The 19,243-nt window shown below is 36.8% G+C and overlaps 1 protein-coding gene across 4 annotated transcripts in view; it reads left to right on the top strand.

Annotated features, from left to right (window-relative positions):
* Nucleotides 1-19,243, top strand: part of cux1 (cut like homeobox 1) — a 196,784-nt gene that overhangs the window by 113,715 nt on the left and 63,826 nt on the right. For 2 of the 4 annotated variants that reach the window (XM_031896762.1, XM_031896760.1), the window contains exons 9-17: nt 655-703; nt 4,511-4,615; nt 6,536-6,724; nt 9,110-9,168; nt 10,441-10,489; nt 11,969-12,065; nt 13,198-13,872; nt 14,476-14,541; nt 18,125-18,226. In XM_031896762.1, the coding sequence (XP_031752622.1) occupies nt 655-703; nt 4,511-4,615; nt 6,536-6,724; nt 9,110-9,168; nt 10,441-10,489; nt 11,969-12,065; nt 13,198-13,872; nt 14,476-14,541; nt 18,125-18,226 (1,391 nt within the window). The remainder of the gene's footprint in view (nt 1-654; nt 704-4,510; nt 4,616-6,535; nt 6,725-9,109; nt 9,169-10,440; nt 10,490-11,968; nt 12,066-13,197; nt 13,873-14,475; nt 14,542-18,124; nt 18,227-19,243) is intronic. The other 2 variants (XM_031896761.1, XM_031896763.1) reach the window with 2 other exon arrangements.

The following is a 19,243-nucleotide window of genomic DNA, read 5'->3' as shown; positions in this document are numbered from 1 at the left end:
AGTTCTTCTTTCAGTTCTTTTATAATTGCATAGGATCATAATGGGTGTAATGAAAGGGTAACGGATATAAATGTGAAAGCAGAAAGACACAGATCTATGAGAAATTGGACTTTCCATAACATGGAGCACCACATTTAACATCTAATAAAACACATTTAAGTATTAACTGAACATTATATTATAGGCTTGTTGCAGGTAAAACCCATATGTGTAACTTAATCACTGCTGTTTCATTTATTGCATATGTGATCACGAGTATAGAAGACTGGGATATTTTGTGTTGGAGCAGTCTAATACATGTGTAAGATGTTTCACTACATGAGCATTCTTGTAGACTACATGGGCTTCTTCTCCAGATACTAATAAACCAGAAAATACAGATGTTTCTGATATTATTTGACAAACCTTTAGTATGTACCTTCAAAAGCTCATGTAATTGTCCATCTTTATATGTTAGTCCATTAAACCGTCGTAAACATTAGTATTGTTTGACTCCACATAGCATGACACTGCATTCTCAAATATGGCAGTAAATTTGTATAGATGGCATTAACATAAAGGCCAATTGTTAAAATACGATTTTTATATTTAATTTGATTCTTGATTTTATTGTGCTTCTGTTTTATTAATGTTCATGATTTTTGTTTTCTTTAGGGCAGATGAGATTGAGATGATCATGACTGACCTTGAAAGAGCAAATCAGGTAGATTTTCTTAATTACAGGTTATGTGAAGTGGTGTTTTCTTGTGGTATAGGCCCCCTATAATGAGGTACAAGTTCGGATCATCTACTTAAAAAGTGCCTTTAATCTGTAATCCAGGTTTTCCATAATTTGGAACATTGTGCTTAAAAGATACAAAATATAAACAAATCCAGGATGGTTTCAATCAGGATTAATGCTGGCTTAATGAATGAATACAATGTACTGTCTAATTATTACAGATAAAAAAAAATCAGTAAAAATGAAGAATTGCTGGTTTAGATAGGATTGTACGGGAAATGCCAATGCTGTAAAATTAAAATGAATGGCGTAGTTATACAGATCTGTTGTTCCTCTGTGTAAATTAACACTGTGCATCCCTACCAAGGAACTAATCTATTTAAAAAAAAAAAAAAAGAAAACTAATCTGCTTATTTATAAAGGAGTGTGTGCTTATTATTATAGTTAAGTTAAAGCACACATTTATCAAGACATTTGTTTTTATAACCTGAATTAAAAGGGTAATCTAATGAAACTATTAGTAAGCAGTGCTGGCATGTTGTGTACTAGTGGTCACCGGCATGAGATGGGGCACCTCTGTTTTACACCGAACAACCATTAAAGCCAGTGGGTAAAAGAGGCTTTTTTTTTTTTTATCCTATTTTTTTTATTCCAGAATTTTACACCTGCGCTTTTCTACACTTCTTTATGAATATACTCCCTAATTTCAAATCAAATTTTCGAGCCACTCGAATATTAGAATTTAGTTTCCCTTCAGCCTGAAGAAATAGAGAAACAAAAGCCATAAGTGCAAACTTTCGGTCATAGTCCTTCAAAATAAGATTTCTGAACCCACCACCGTAGACTTTTTTCTTTGCTGTAGCATTGCTATTACCTTCTGGATAAGGAATAATAACTATGGTATATGCAAGCAGCAGGACACTGTCTAACCTATGTTGAAATGGCAGTAGTGTTTATTTACCTTTTTTTCGATTTGCACCTTCTTGCTAACATTTAAATAATATAGCTTTAATTACTTTTTATATTTTTGACCACAAATAAAATAACCTTGTTTCATCTCACATAATAACCAGAAATTCACATTAATACAGGCCCATTATGAGCATCATTTTTATAATTAACCAGTTTAACATGCACTTTAATGCTCCTAACACATACTACTAATTAAAGTTCTTAACATGTTTATAATTAGCAGTTAAAATAATCATGCACTTTGCACCTTTTAATAAAATTTGTAATTGTATGATCTATGTTTAAAGGAGAAGGAAAGGCTAAGTCACTTGGGGGTGCTAAAATGTTAAGCACCCCCAAGTGACTTTAATCGTTTACCTCGTAACCCGGGCTGGTGCCCCTGTTAGGAGAAAACAGCACCAGCCCGGGGTACCTGGAGCGATGCGCTTCCTCCTTCCTCCTGCGTTACGTGAAGACTAACACAATAGGCGCATGCGCAGTAGAGTGAAAAACCAACTTCTCTGTTAAAGTTTGGCTTTTCACCCTACTGCGCGCGCGCGCGAGCGATACAGGAAGGAGGAAGCGCTCTGCTACAGGTACCCCGGGCTGGTGCTGTTCTCTCTCCGTACAGGGGCACCAGCCCGGGGTACAAGGTAAGCGATTCAAGTCACTTGGGGATGCCTAACATTTTGGCACCACCAAGTGACTTTGCCTTTCCTTCTCCTTTAAATGTAATGGCATGTTATGTGCAGTAAGAAAACATGGATATGTATTTTAAAATCATTTTGCAACTAGATAAAAAGCGATTGCAAGTACCACTAAATACATTTTTTATTTGGTAATGTTCTGTTTATATATTGAATCTTTGCTCCCAAGGTGTATTGTGTTCAGAATGGTATTAACATTACTTGAGTGGTGATGCTGTTTCCTTGCTGGACCGGCAGCTATAGGAGAAGTATGCAAGTTAGAGTTTGGTTTCATTTTGGATGTGTCCAAATGTATTTTGGAGTCTTTAGTATTCAGCCCAATCGAAAAAAAATGGCTTATTTTGCATACCTAGCTTTTAACACTCTCTTGAGAATTTAGGGTCAAGGCATCCACACTATAGAATAGGCACTTTTTGCCTTTTTTTAAAACCCTGTATTCTAAGTGCAAAACATTCCCATTTACCAGTGGGGAATCCAGACTGCCTTGGCTTCACAGGTTTGACTGTCAGAGCTGTTAGACGCTTTATTGCTGATCCCTGCAACAATGTTTGATATGCCTGGGGGCTCACGCATACACATCAGCTGAGTGCCCAGTCTAGCAGAATCAATAAGCTGACTGGGGATTTCTGCTGATATATGCATGTGCAAAGTCCTCATTTCCATGCAGGTGTCCTGCCCCAGCAGCTTCAACGTCAAAGCCTGCAAAGCTAAAGCAGTTTGGGTCTAACTGATTTTGGAGATTTTTCTTTTTTTTTTTTCATCAGAACTTGGGCCTTATTTTAGATCTTAATTATCAAGGTGAAATGACACCATTAAAAGTGACAGTGAGTCAGTGGTCTCCATAGTAAATTATGAGAAATAGTTACTGCATCTCATAGAGCAAAAGCTACTTGCCTCTGTTTTGGCACAGAGGAACTCTGTTTCTTATCCAACAAACATTTGTAATTTTAACAAAGGAAAGTTGGCAGACGATTGCTCTGCATGACTTTTTGATTAAGCACATCTTTTGGGTTTGTCAGATCTTGTTAAAATGTACGTGAATTTTAGTCTATGGTTTAAAGATTTATGTATGCAGTTATATCTAGTTAACATTCCCTCATTTCTATCCGCTGAGCTTTCCATTCTCTGACTTCACTTTGATCCCCCCCTTTTTACTTAACTACCTGTATTCCCAACTTTTCATGTCCTCTTCTTCTCCCCATACCCCACATCATCTTTATGTAACTCTTGCTTTCTTGCATTCTTCCCTTGACTTTACGGACTTTACTGTTGGTATTAATGTTGTCCAAGAGACGTAATGCCTGTTCTTGGCAGTATTGAATTGTACAAATATGTTTTTCTTGTTTTTCCATTAAAGTATGTTTTTATGGTTTTTATCTTAAATATGCAGCATACTACCTGGTGTTTAAGCCTTTGTATCTGTAGGCCCTATTTTCTCTTACTTGCTCCAAATATAAGGGTAATTTGTAGGGCAATTTTGCCATCTTTATTGCAGCCTTTCATTTCCACAAGAGGCGCCCCTCCATCTTGCCCACACTGGCAAATTTCAAAACATGATGTAGAATACCATTGTTGTGTATTGATAGGGAGCAGTCTGCAATGTTACCAAATATTTAAAGGAGTGCGGTGATTGTATTTTGTATGTCAGAACACATTAACCCTTTCCCATCCTTGCTCATAACTGGAAACTGTGTCTTCATAAAAATCAGATATCTCCATATTCAGAAATGAAATGTTCAACCGGCATTACTTATTATGACTCATTTTCATTTCTAAAATGAAAACGTTCTCGGCATGAATATAGAAATAAATTGAATAAAAAGATTCCATTTCTCCTTATATTTATTCAGCCTGATAAATTCAGTGGGCTGCAGCATTAGCAGCAGCAGGGGATTCCTTGCTCCTAGCGTTAAATTACTGTCATAATCGCTCAATTATTTCTTCCTTGTACTGTTTAAAATAAAAATCCATCACTTTCCACGTTTTTTCCCCCTAACATTTATTAGGTTGAGTGTTTAGGAAAATCAATTATAGTCAGCCAGGCATGAATTGATGAATGTTCTCAGATTAATTGTCAGTTGTTAAAATGAATGTACTTTCTCTTTCTCTTCACCTTTTTTATTTCCTTTAGAGAGCAGAGGTGGCTCAGAGAGAGGCAGAGGCCTTGAAGGAGCAGCTTGCAACACTTAACAAATCTCTCCAGCATGTTTCCCAGTCACAGAAAGCACCTGATACGGTGAGGAATAAAAATCCCAGGCACTTACAAATTCAATTCACACGGCTCAAATCACCCCTATAGTACTGTGTTTTGAATGTTAGGAGCATTGATCTTTGCCAGGACAGTGTTCAGCCTAATTTATTGTTAGTACTAATAAATAATTTTCTTATTGAGCCTTGCAGTATAAACACTTCATTTTTTATTCTGTATTAGAAGAATAAATCATTCTACCATTATTGACTGGAGTTTTAAAGGGTCAGTAGCATTTAAAGAAAAGCTGTTTATATACATCCAGTTAATAAGTATTTTTAGCTTTCAGCAAAAACTTAACATGGGTTTGCTTCAGAAGATCACCTTTACTTTTTTGTGTTACTTTTTTTGTGTTACTGAATTAGGCTAGAGGGGTCATCCGGTCACAAATTAAACAACTTTTCAACAGTTACTGTTTCAATGGAATTTACAGCCATTATGAAGCACCGTCCCACTTACAAATTATGCAAGTTCAACTAACAGTTGATGACTGAAATGCTCCTTGGCAAGAGGTTCTCAGGGACTCAGAAATATGTGTGAGGTTTTCTAGGAGGGATTGTGCCTTAGTATTGTGTATTTTTACTTTTCAAATATCAGGACTGAACACAGGACAAAGTATGATATTTATCATTAAATATTGAAACGACAGAAGACTGTTCCAAAGGATTAAACCCTGGCATATTCCAAAAATACACCACTATGGCATTTTATTTTACTTTCTTCAGTGGGTTCCTTATATATGGCTTGTGTTAAAGAAGAAAATGTCCAGGGCAGTATAGCAAGGCTTGGTATTTTTAAAAATCTGAAATGTTCATTGTGCCAGGGCAGAAAGCTGCAGGGCAATTTAAGAATTTAACTTTCTTCAGACTACAACAGACCCCTTTACACTTTCAATATAATCTCCAGAGGTATATTTGCTCTCTAGTGTGCCTTTAGTTTTGCCTACTGTATATGCCTCAGCTCTGTTTTCTAGCCTAACAGCCTGGGGCATTGGCTAAAACACACAAATAGTGATGGAGTCCTCTTAGATCAACACTAGAGCATTGCTTGTCCAGGCATCTACAGATCTCTGTGGTCAGCTCAACACCCATATATTATGTATATTGGGTTTGCTGACTCTTTGAGGAAGGCATTTACTGTCCCTTACTGTACTGGTGGCCCTCTGACCACACTGAGAATTTTGAATTTCCTGTGATATTTTCACTATAAAGAGAATCTGTGGTTAGAGTACAAGCAGCTGCAACATTAGAGTCATTTTGTAGCTGACCTGTTGAAAAGCAGTTACAAACCACAGTAGTTACTACTTACAATTTGATTCTGTTAGGGCAAGGAAAATATTTCATTTTTGCAGTGCCATGTGTACAGGTATGGAATCAGTTATATGGAAACCCATTATCCAGAAAGCTCTGAATTACGAGAAAGCCGTCTTTTATAGAGTCTATTTTAATTATATAATTCCAATTTTTAAACATTATTTTTATTTCCTAATAATTACCTTGTGCTTGATCCCAACAAAGATCTAAATAATCCTTACTGGAGGTGGAAAGGCCTATTGGGTTTATTTAATGTTTAAATGATTTTGTAGTAGACTTTAAGTATGGAGATCCAAATTACAGAAAAAAACCCTTAGAAAACCTCAGGTCCTAAGCTTTCTTCATAATAGATCCCGTAACTGCATTACAAAATCAACTTTGTCAGTCCTTTATACATATTGAATTGTGGCTATTGTGAATTCTTCTCTGTTTTAAGGGAAATTAAAAAATACTAGTCCAGGGCGAACCCAAGTCAAAAGGCCACTTAAAATGTTCCCAATGTGCTCTACTTTTCCTTTCTTGTACCATAGACTTCTGTAGAAAATATACTTTTAGTTAACTATTCAAACACAGACTTTGTTGAACTTTGTTACAGGAGCAGTCAACAGAAGCAGTGTCTCACTCTAGCATGGAGGTTGAACTTACCGCAAAAGAGCGAGAAATTGCTCAGTTGGTGGAAGATGTGCAAAGGTTACAGGCCAGTCTTACTAAGCTTCGTGAGAACTCTGCCACTCAGATCTCTCAGCTTGAACAGCAGCTAAATACCAAGAACAGCAGTCTCAAAGTAGGTATCCTCTGTTCTCCTGGAGGACAATCCAGATCTGACCCACTTACCGTGGTTTGAATAAGAAAAAAAAAAAAAGCAGTTCACATCAATTCAGTATAAGGGAAGAATGGGCAATAACAAATGAACAAGGCATGATTTATTTTGTGAAAAGAATTTGTTACATATGCTGTGGTGGCATCTGTTGAAACAATGAAACAGCCCTCTAGTGGTACTTAAAAATTCCAATACCTGTGTCTGCTTTGTATGGCAGTGTCTATTCATATCTGTAAAAATTATATAAAGTTGCACCTGTTAGCTTAACGGCATCTTTATTTAAAGGGAAATTGATGGAAGAAATACACTATTTGGAAAAAGTATACATTTTGTTTTTATTTTCCTTAAAAAAAAAGCTTCTAAAAACTGCATTTTATTATATGATGCTTTGGTTACTACTAATTATACATTAAGCCTGATAAGCCCTGCTGATTATATTGGCAGTGACAGTGGATTTACAGATTTTGGCGAAGAAGAAATGGTCTTTGCACGCAATAAGTTAAGGGCTCTGAGCTTTAAGTAGAACAGAGTAAAAAGAAAATAGTTTATTACTCTATAATAGTAATATTTTAGTTGTACGATTACTGGCAAGTAAATCATTGGGCGACCAATGTCTGAGCATACAGGGAAGTGATACACATCCATACGAAGAATATATTTTGCCCACTTATCTAGCCTGTGGGTTTTTATGATTGCAGAATGCTTTGCCATTATGTTTTCTCTTCCTTTGGTTCATGTGGCACACAAGTAGTCATTTGACCAAGGTGCCAAGCTACAACTACAAACAAGCAGATCAGTTATCTCCACTGTTTCGTGGGGCTGATGTCAATTGAATAACTGATATTAATCTCTACTGGGAAACATGATTCTTGTGTGAGAACTGATACCAACCTGTACAGGAACATGCTGATCACTGGGAAGCTGCCATTTACCTCTAAAATCATGTAGCACCCTGGAAGTACACAGTCTGACAAGTCATATTTATGGCATGTATCACAAATATTTTCCGACTTCATCAAATTGTGCTCAGTGAGTCCTTTATAATAGACTGTGCTTTTTGTATGCACAGATAAAAGCAAATCCTCTTGATCTCAAGTCATTTATTATTTCTGACATGCCTTGCTTCTCCCAGCTTTGCATGTGTCCACTACCTTTGATAAATTAAATTTGTCTGGTGTAGAAAACATTAAAATAAATAGTTGCTATGACATTGCAACATAATTGCAGAAACACCAGTGCCACACTTTTTGAAATGTGTAAAGGGAGTACTCATAAAAGCACAACATAGATATGTATCTGCTTGTGTAAATATGTATGTATGTATATGTACGTATATCTTTATTTATAAAGCGCTACTTATGTACACAGCGCTGTACAGAAAAATCCATTAATACAAACAGGGGGTTATTAAAAAATAGATAAATACAAAGTATTACAATAAACACAACTGGGTATTCTCACCAGTTCTCAACATTAGCACAGACTTATTTTAAATTAAGAAATTGTCACTAAACATTTTCTACAGTTAAATATGTAATGTTATTATAAAAATAAGAGGTAATTCTAGTTTCTATACATAATGCCTATGCTGTGGCTCCCGTGATCATATCGTTTAAGACTGAATGGTAAGAAATTGTGAGGTAGTAACAGTTTGTTGTTAGAAGCCCAGTTGGGGTCATAGTTGTGAAAATTCAAAATTTAAGTGGCTGGTGTGACTTCATAAACAGATGGTCATAAATTACTTGTGGTGTAATTGGGTTATTTACAATTTTGAGATGTATAGTTTGGCTCTGTTTTGTTACTGTGCTGCACAGTTCATTGACCTTATTATTCTGCCAGAAAAATTGGCTATTTAGTATTTACATTATCGCTTGTATACATTTTTTTTTTTATATGTGTATATTTGTTTTCATTTTATAAATGTCTCTATATGAGGGCATCTCAACACAAGACTACAATGTTTATTGAAACAATAAAAATTAATGAATACAATAAATCAATTAAAAAAAATTGGGCCCATCTGTAGCATTGTCACTGTATGTCAAGCAGATCTCAAAGAAGACTTTGGGGTATATTTATCATGCTGTGTAAAAAGTGGATTGAGGCATTACCAGTGATGTTGCTCATAGCAGCCAATCAGATGCTTTGCTTTGGTTTCTAACTGTTAAAATCTAATTGCTGATTGGCTGCTATGAGCAACATCACCGGTAATGCTTCACTCCACATTTTACACAGCATGATAAATATACCCCTACATGTCATTGTCATTGGTGCTATTAACGCTTTGTAGTAATGTATAGTATTTAGTTTTCAAGTAATAAATAAAATTAAACCAAATTTATTTTGCAGCAACTTGAAGAAAAACTGAAGGTTCAGGCTGACTATGAAGAAATTAAAAAGGAGCTTAAGTAAGTAAAATGGAAGGTGCATATATTATGCCCTGTGTGAGGCATTTTTAAGCAAAGAACATTTAGTATTCTCACAATGTCCACCATGTACAGCAACATTTGTATTTATAGCAGCCCATCAAAAATGGGGTGAGGAAGTTCCATATCAACCCAAATAATGTTTAGCGACCCAATTTTCAGTGGCATGTAAAACACCTGCTTATAAGGCTGTTGGTGCTTTCAAACACACAACTTAATCAACATGACTAGTCTAGCTGCTGTAGTTACCAATGCTGGAAACCTGAAGGCCTAATATTACGTGCTCTTTAAATACTTGGAACTATTTTTGACATATTTATTTCAGATAATGCCAGGCTTGGACTGCGATTTAAAATAGACCCTGGCATTTTAGTTATGCAGAGGTCCAAACAGCCCCCACCAGCCCCTCTAAATAGGGACTGTCTATAAGCAGTCCACAGATTGTCATTCCAGACATGGATAATGCCTTGTCTTCTTTGACCACCTGTAAAACAGTCACATAAATACTACAATGGTGTATAAAAGATGGCATGAGTATCTTTTTGCAATATTCTCAACCAAACATTTTATTTCCAGCTGCCAACAACTCAATCACTTCCAGATGCTACCTATTTGAGAGAGAGAATTCAGCATCCACTGCATATCAGTTAATATCAGTTACAGTTTCCCTATAATGCACTCATAACCTGAATCAACAGAATGGTACTTAATGCCAGGGTACAAATGCAGGGATTTATTGTTGATGTTTAAAGAAAAGTAGTATTACACCACTTCACACTAATTCTGATTGTTGGAATAGATCAAGTCAAAAACTCTTCATAAAATGCTTTTTAATATATTAAAAACCCAGCTGAAGCATTTATGCAGAAATTATTTGCCACCCTCTTCTTAAGTGTACCTTTAAACGCTATGATTATTGCAATGATCTTTCAAACTATTATGCTAATGTAAGTTGCTCCCAGCTTCACTAACAAATGTATACACTTCTTGACAACCTCAAATGTTACATCCTTATTAACATTTAATATTATTCTGTGATGTGGCCTGGTGGGGAAAAAGCAATATTTAAATGACCCGTAAGAGTTATGTTATGTTCTAAGGACCTGCATTTAGAGATTTTAGTTGGGGGAGTGTTGGGAAAGAGCGCTATTCCTTATAGAGCCTCTGAAATGTAGAAAATGAAGTGGCAGATACCTGCTTGCAGACAGCTTAAGAATGAGCAGTCATCAAACAATTCTTTCTTGTTCTTTATAGTATCCTGAAATCCATGGAGTTTGCCCCTTCAGAAGGATCTGGTGTGCAGGTACAGGTTATGTTTCATTACTGATTGTTTTGGTAGAGAGGGGGGGGGGGGATGTGGCGAATTGTAGGTCAACAACAGCATAATTCCTGCTGATAGAACAGCCACATGCAAGAGAATTTGTAACTTTCAGTTATATCTGGTGTGCTTCAGAGAGTCCTTTTTCACTGAGGGGTTAAGCTCATGTAAATGTCTTTACACCAGAGACCTGTAACACCCAAGGGCTTTTACACTGCAGTAAGTGAGAATTCATCAATGGAAAAAAGTCACTTATATTCTACTAGAAATCTAGGGCATATATATGCACTCTGATTTATTATTATTAATTTGTATTGCATTCACCAAGCATTAAAGATGGTTACTACTTTAAAACAAAATCCTTGACACACTTTTTCCTGACTGTCAGGAAAGTGTTAATAGTTTGCAAAAAATCAAACTTTTAGTTAGGAGAAATCTGTCTTCTGGAAGAAAACCAGAAGTAGACCTAAATAACTGCATATTTTCGTGGTAAATATATTATTCACCTTTCTGTTCTGCTATTCTCCAACTGAAATGACTAATATGTAAGTTTAGGACCCAGAACACAAGCAAGAAATGCAGATTTGTATTACTATTTTTATTTTATTACTTCTCTATTACTATGGCCGCCTTGTTTAGGCCTTTAAGCCTATTATTTTAACTTCTGGTTTTTGGGCCAGGTGTTTCAAACAACCATATAAGTGTTTAAATGCCAAACTGGAGAGCTGTACAATAAAAAACGAAATACCTACATGGGTAAAGAGAAACTGCAACATTTTACCTTTAAATTCGGCTTTTATTTATTGCCTTTTTCATCTTAAAAAGGAAATGTAATAATTTGGAGGCTTAGGGCTTCTATATAGTCTCTTATTATCATTGTTATCCTTTAATCAGTCACATTAGTCCTGTAAACAACCCTATTATGTTACATTAATAGCCCCTTGTCTTCTCCCCATATAACCCTTGTAAGTCCCATGACCCCACCTTCCTCAGGTCTTTGCTGGCCCATACATACATGTACAAGTAGCATGCCAGCCATACGCCTTACAGCATGTACATTTGCCTGTATAATGCAAGTTCTGAGAGAGAACAAGTACTTAAGCCACTTTGGACTGCTTTCCATGGAAATTGGTACAGGAACACTACACCCAATGACAAAATGAAAAATTCTGTGGACCTTTACTTGCTCTTTGAAAATATTGATGGTATTCTGCCCTTTAATATTATAAAATGTTTAAAAACAGTTTGAAAAGCCATTGCCCAATACAGTTTCTCCACTAGAAGGATAACAGAATTTAGCAACCTTAAGTGCTATAGCTGTAAGATTTCTTCCAGCAAGTAAGCAGCTGCAGCATTGTAATGGATCGAGAACAGAAAGTTTTCTATCCCTGAGTGACAATGGAATGAAACTATAAGGCCAGGTGTATGTTTTCCTTATTTAAGCCCAACCTATGTGTAATTCAGGATGCCTCAAAGCCACTGGAAGTGCTGCTACTGGAGAAGAACCGTTCTTTGCAGTCAGAAAATGCCACATTGCGCATCACAAACAGCGAGCTGAGTGGTAAGTTTGCTTTGCTTCTGTTAGCGAGTAAATAAAATTAGAGGAAGCGAGATGAGCACAGTCCAAGCCTGAGCTAAAGACAAATGACAGTAAGATTAATGAACAACAGGATCTGTGAATATTGTTTGACTTGATAGGAGTGCAAGCTAAATAATAGAATGCATCTCTAGAACCTCAGTGACACTGCTTAAAAAAGAGTAATTACCTGAGAAAATGGCAGATTTGTAGGCTATTATGGTAAATTGTTATGAGCTTGTTTTTGCCTCTTCCTCCATAATACAGCACATTACATGGAAAGGAGACAAGAGGTAAAGGAAATAGTTTGGCCTCAGTGCAATCTCATAGTTGTTGCTTCCTGCTTAATTAATTGCTGGAGCTTCTTATGCTTTACATAGTACTAGCTGTGTCCTATGGATATTGGTAGATACGACTGGAGAGTCTCAGGTTGGTTATCTCTGATATAATTTCTTAAAAATATCTAACAATAACAACACAGTGTAATTTTGCAAAGAGGACTTATTAGGCTGCAGGCCCCAAAGTACCTTCCTTCAGTATTTGGTCAGTATCTTGATTCATTTCCTAACTATAAAGCCAGTTCTCATGTGTTGTGTAGGACTCTAAGTGTTGCGCTGAAATGTTCTAGCCTAAGACATCCTGTCATGTTAACTTTTTTGTTTGTTCAGAACTTATGGATATGATTTGTAAATTATTAGTTAAATGAACCTTATTTCAAATACCCAATGATCAATGTGTTTGAGTATTTTGCACCTGGTTGCACTCAAATGTAAATGTTTGCTGTGGGGCACCTGGGAATTCACTTGCTGTTGTGTTGTAAATGCTAAATGATATCTTCTACTTATACTTTAATGCATACATTAGATAAAGTGCAATTGTATGTAATATGTGTTCTCCAGGCTGTAACAAACTGTACAAGAAAGGTACAAACATGAAATGCATGTTGGTTGTTTTGGGGGCCTCTTTGGCTTACTGAAAATTCAATTTAAAAACCTAATTGGCCCTTGTTTAAAAAAAAAAAATGCACTTTTTGAGTTTGTGGGGCAAACTTTGCGTTTTTATCTTGGTTTTTCCCTTTTAATCCCCCATAATGCATTATGTTTGACCTTTCTTGTAGGGTCAGCCAGGAGAAAAGGGAAAGACCAGCCTGAGATTCAGCGTCCTGCAACCTTGCCAGCCTCCCCTCCCTCTCAGTTGCTCCGCAATGCAGGGGAGCAGGCTTCCAATACTAATGGTACACACCAGTTTTCACCAACGGGTTTAAACCAAGACTTTTTCAGCTCATCCATTGCAAGCCCTTCTTTACCCCTGGCCTCCACGGGAAAATTTGCACTAAATTCACTTCTCCAGCGACAGCTCATGCAGTCCTTCTACTCCAAGGCAATGCAGGAAGCAGGAAGCACAAGCATGATTTTTTCAGCAGGTCCCTTCAGCACAAACTCCATATCTTCCCAAAGTCCATTACAACAGCCAAGCCCTGATGTTAATGGTATGGCTCCTTCTCCCAGCCAATCAGAGAGTGCTGGCAGTGTCTCAGAGGGTGAAGATATAGACACTGCGGAAATTGCACGCCAAGTGAAAGAGCAGTTGATCAAGCACAATATTGGACAGCGTATTTTTGGACATTATGTCCTGGGACTGTCACAGGGTTCTGTGAGTGAGATACTGGCAAGGCCCAAGCCATGGAATAAACTGACTGTACGAGGAAAAGAACCTTTCCACAAGATGAAACAGTTTCTTTCCGATGAGCAGAATATCCTTGCACTGCGCAGCATACAAGGCCGACAAAGAGGTGAGACATTATTGTGTCTGTTATCATATTCATTTCATGCAAAATACCTGCACAACCATTGTAACTGTTATTTTTCCTCCTCCGAAAGGCTTAATGCAAGGGCTATGCATTTCAGATACATAGTCAAGAATCATCATTGTAAAGATTAAAGTAAATTAAGTCTTACACGATTAACATTAAACCCTTCCTGTCCCTAAAAAGAATATCCTGTTCTAAAGCTGACTTAGTTTAGCCACCTTACATGTGTTCTTTGCGTTCTAAACTGCAATAGGTACTTACTGGGCATGTGCACATGGTGATCAGCTGGTACTGAGAAAGCGTGCTGCCATTGCCCTTAGTAGATCAAGGAAGCTTGTTCCCCCTTGAACACTTAGTTCATGGCGAAACAATTTAGAAAGATGCTTTCTTTACTATGGACCTTCACGTCATTCATTGTCCTCCATCCCTGCAAGCTGGCAACATAGTTTAGTATTTAGACACTACCCATCTGGAACATGAAACTCATTAGATGATCCACAGTTTATTTTTCATGTGATTTTGCTCATGACATCAGATTAACATTTCCCAGATTGTTTTGTTCTTACCAAACTTGTTTTTCAACAGAAAATCCAGGCCAGAACCTGAACAGACTATTTCAGGAAGTACCGAAAAGAAGAAATGGGTCAGAAGGTATGTTATGAGTAGGTGTTTTTATGTTTGCAGCTGACTGTTGGAATCGTAATGCACCCACTGTAATTACAAAACAAATTGCACTTAATTCTGGCCTGGAATCTGATGAAAAAACAGATATAGTAAGTATAAAACAAACCATGGGCTTGCACCTAGATACGTTAAAGATCAATTAAATTCATGGTTATCCTGCCTCCCTTTAAATTAATAGCTTGTACGTTATCTGTATATCTGTAGTATAAAACCCTTCCTTAAAACCACAATAGACACTACTTTTCATATTGAATGTATATTGAACAGTCTCTTTGGTATGGTTATATCTATGCATTGCATGTCTAATACAGTACATGTGTTGTGCTTATGCATACAAAGGCTACACTTGAGTTCTCTATGAGAGACTTTGTTTATGAATAACTAACATTTCTAAACTGTATTCATTTTGTTTATTAAAGTATATTACTTATTAAAATAAAAAGGTACATCTAAATAGGTTAACCTGCACTTTTTTATTTTTTATTTTCCCTTCCTATTGATTAAATGATTATATTAAGGGAGGAATGCATACTTATATTTCCTGTGGAAGGATTTTTCATACTTCTGATTTGTCAAATAGACCATAGTTTTATGCTGTCTTAAACATTCTTGTCTACAAAGTCCTCCTGTCAGGCTAAGCCTAGTGTCATTATTCTGCCATTACCTTGCGGGCATGGGCTAATAGGTTAAGGAATTGTCTTGCATTTTTGCAGGGGTGACCAAATGTGAAGGAAACAGTAATGCAAGAAAGCAGTGAAAAAGAAGCACATACCAAAGCCCTCATATTTGCCCCATGAGTTGTGTGCAGAGAAAGAAAATAAAGCTATGTGTTGGATATGCATATCTGCTGGAATAGGCAAAAACATGTTAGGGTGGTTTTAAAGGCATGTTGTCACCATTAGTTTACTTTTTAACCCCATTGTTAAGTTATAGATTTTAAGCTTATGGCACATGGGGCATACTATCAGCTGGGCAAAAAACATCCAAATCCTGTAGGGCAGCCTGACTTTAGGTTAAATGGAAACTGCCTTTCACCAGCATTTAAAAAACTCCAACACAGACTACATGATGTAGTTGTTACCCCCTACGTGTGCTTGAGTAATCAAATGCTCCCTCCCTCTGCAGGGAGATTAATTACAGCAAGCTGGGCACTTATTCTGATTAACAGAGTAGGGGATACAGGAAGGAACAGACAGAGAGTCATGGAATTAAATTTGTTCTGGTTAGGAACAGTGAAGAGCAAATACACAGGCTGTGTCATTAGTTACACATAACCTGTTTTATTACTTCTCCCGGAATGCAATGGTTGGGTGGTTTTTGCACCAAGAGAACCCTGTACATGTTATTGATTTACAGGCAAAAAGACACTGTATTGTAAAATAAGGATAAAAGTGCTTTACTGCCTGTATCCACCCCCATTCAAAACATTTAGAAATGAGACTTTATGAATAAATGGTACTCTAAACCAGTTGCAATATTGCTGCAGCATTTATTTCCCCAGAACATAAGCGCCATATGAAATTGTGGAGCAATGAGGTCTATGCGGTTTATTTCATGAGTTTCTGGGTATGGCATATTGTTACATATTACACCGGTACTGTGAGCAAGCAGTTTTGTTTTTCCAAGAGATCCTTCTCTGTGTAGATAGCAGGTTGTTCTTTGTTTTTGCATTTGAATTATATATTACTGGTACTTTTCCATTATTGCTCAGTGAACTCGTGTGGAGTTGCTGTAAGAAAAACAGTTTTCTAAATGGATGTTATTTACCTGAGCACCATGTATTAGACAGCTGTACAAAAGCATATTATTGCCTGCTCCAGCAAATTGTGTAATGATTGTACTACTCTGGAGAATTTTTTCATACCACCTCTGAAGCTACTTTATCTGTTAACTGGATATATAACTAAACAACATTATTACAATTATGGGATCCATTATCCGGAAACCTTTTATCCAGAAATCTCCAAATTATGGGAAGACCATCTCCCATAGACTCCATTCTAATAAAACAATTCACATTTTTAAAAGTAGTATCCTTTTTCTCTGTAATAATAAAACAGTACCTTGTTCTTGATCCCAACTTATGTATAATTAATCCTTTTTGGAGGCAAACAATCCTGTTGGGTTTAATTAATTTTAAAAGATTTTTTAGTAGATTTAAGGTATGGAGATCCTAATTATGGAAAGACCCCAGCATTTTGGATAACAGGTCCTATACCTGTATTACTATCAGTAACATATATTTATGAAGCACCAACATATCCAGAAGCTTTATACATTAGAAGAATGTGCACATCAAACATATAGATTACAACAGGTCCAGACTGAGAATCAAAATAGGACTTAAATAGTGACTGTCTACAGACTGGTTATCTACAGATTGCCAGTCTGGGCCTGGATTACAAATTCTGACCTAAGGTTGCCATGCACGGGCTAATAAAAGCTGCTGGCAGACTGCATCGGCAGCTTATTAGCCCATGTATGGGACCTTCTGATGGGCCTAACTGACAGATATGGGCAAAAATCAGCCAGATGTTGATGAGGCAGATTTAAAAATCTCTTTGGGGTGAGGAGTGCATCGCCTTGTTGATGCATGCTTGCCCTGACGGCCTGAATCCCATCATTGTGAATGGCCAGCTTAATATTGGAGGTAAAGAGGAATATCAGTGAAGATGTTGTGTGACTGTAATTAAAAAAGAGATGCCTGTATATTTCATCTGTTGTTTTTCTTCAATACATGGGCTAGTAATTTCTACATGTAGTCCTCTGTAGAAAGCTACTTGGAAATATCTGTTGGCTTCCCCAGTTTTTGCAGCAATTCTTATACACCAGTCCAGTTGGTTTCAACAGTAAATACCAATGCTTTGTGAACAGTCACAAACTAATTTTAGCATTTTCCTGTTGTGCTTTCCCTAGAGCCCTGCTATCAACAGCTTTGGGTTGAACAATAAAAAAAGAACACCATACATCAAGATAGAATTTTGTCCTTCCCAGTTCAGCATGTACCAAAATATTCTTTGTGCAACATAAGTTTGCGCAGCCCTTCTTATTTAATTCAGCCCTTTGTAACTATCTCTCCATTATTACACTTCTGCCAAGATGATATACAGTTACAGCTCATTAGCCTTTCCAACAGAAAGCTGAGTTTAAATCAGTCCTTTCTAAAAATAGTTTTACTTGATCGAAACTTGGCATCCATCTTTTGCCGTCTGGCCAAATATCCTGCGTTTGTTGATTCATATAATATCCTGTTTCCAAAAAAAAAAAGTTGAGTTTCTAAAGGTACAAGGCACTGAAAATGATGGTTAGATTCTTTGACAGACAATTGTTTTTGCATGTGAATATTTCTGTGCAATTCTCTTTTCTGCGTAGAGTGTGAGGTTATCATTAGTAACATTTCTTTCAAACTCTTCCCAAAATCCACAACATAGTTATGTTTGCTATAACAAATCTATCACATAAGGCACTATGCTTTATGCCTGTGTTGATGAAGCAAGGTTGTGCCCATAATTAAACACACATCCTGAATAACGTCTTTTTATTATTTCAGGAAATATTACCACCAGAATTCGAAGCTCAGAGACTGGTTCAGATGATGCTATTAAGTCTATTCTAGAACAAGCCAAAAGAGAGTTGCAGGTGCAGAAAACCGGTAAGTAACTTACTTATTACCTTGCCTATAATGTGTGTTCCTCTGTGTTAAGTGGTGGAAAGCTCCCCTACAGTAAGCAAGCTGTCAGCAACAGCATCTTTTCTCAGAGGTGCTATATACTTTTTGATATCCACTCAGCCCATCAGAATGAAGACACTTACTTTTCATCTCTAGATCTCCTTGCCAAACTACATAATATACTAGGGAAAGTTATATACTGTGGCATCCGAGGGCTTCCCCAACATCCCAAGAAGCTCAGATTAGTACAGATGAATAATGACAAGAATAGGAAGCTGTCAATATTATATGGATGTATGCAGCAGCATAGAGTCTATTATAAACTGGATGTTAAGCCCCTAGTAAAAATCCAATGACTCATGCATCATTTTCTGACACGTTTTATACTGGTACTTCTTATACACCAGTCCAGTCTGCTTAAATTGTAATTACCAATTTGCTGACACGCTTTATACTGGTACTTATATAAATCGTGTTCTTTGTTCCTAGTGTAGTGGAAAGATTACTTTTTCTTTAGAAAAAGAGTAGAGATCACTTACAAGGCAAAAATCATTAGACTAATGGTGTCAAACTCCCAGCCTCCAGCTGTTGTTGAAGTTGCACTACAAATGCTCTAATGCTGGGATTTAGAGTTCAGCAACAGCTGGAGGCCACAGGATTGATATATCATCTGCATTACAGTGACATATTCAAATTTGCTTTCAGATAGGGTGGAAGAAAACATTAATATGTGCAGTACAAACCCTCTGGCAGCAGGGAGTGAAAATATGTTTTGCTCTTGTAGGATAATGTAAGGGTACACATTTAATCTACCTCTTTATTGAATTTATTGGTGAGGCACGTGAGAAATGGAACAAGTGTAAAGTTATTCACACCAGGCCTTCCTGACTGTGTCTGGATCTAATGGCTCAACTAAGGCTGTTGGAAAGTGTCAGTCTCCTGTTTTTTCGAGTTAGTTCTCTCTTTTTAATAGATCTTCTGATCTTTTTACAAGAATAA

Source organism: Xenopus tropicalis, chromosome 2 (genome assembly GCF_000004195.4).
Source record: "Xenopus tropicalis strain Nigerian chromosome 2, UCB_Xtro_10.0, whole genome shotgun sequence".
Taxonomy (NCBI): domain Eukaryota; kingdom Metazoa; phylum Chordata; class Amphibia; order Anura; family Pipidae; genus Xenopus; species Xenopus tropicalis.
This window is presented reverse-complemented; position numbering and strand designations above follow the sequence as displayed.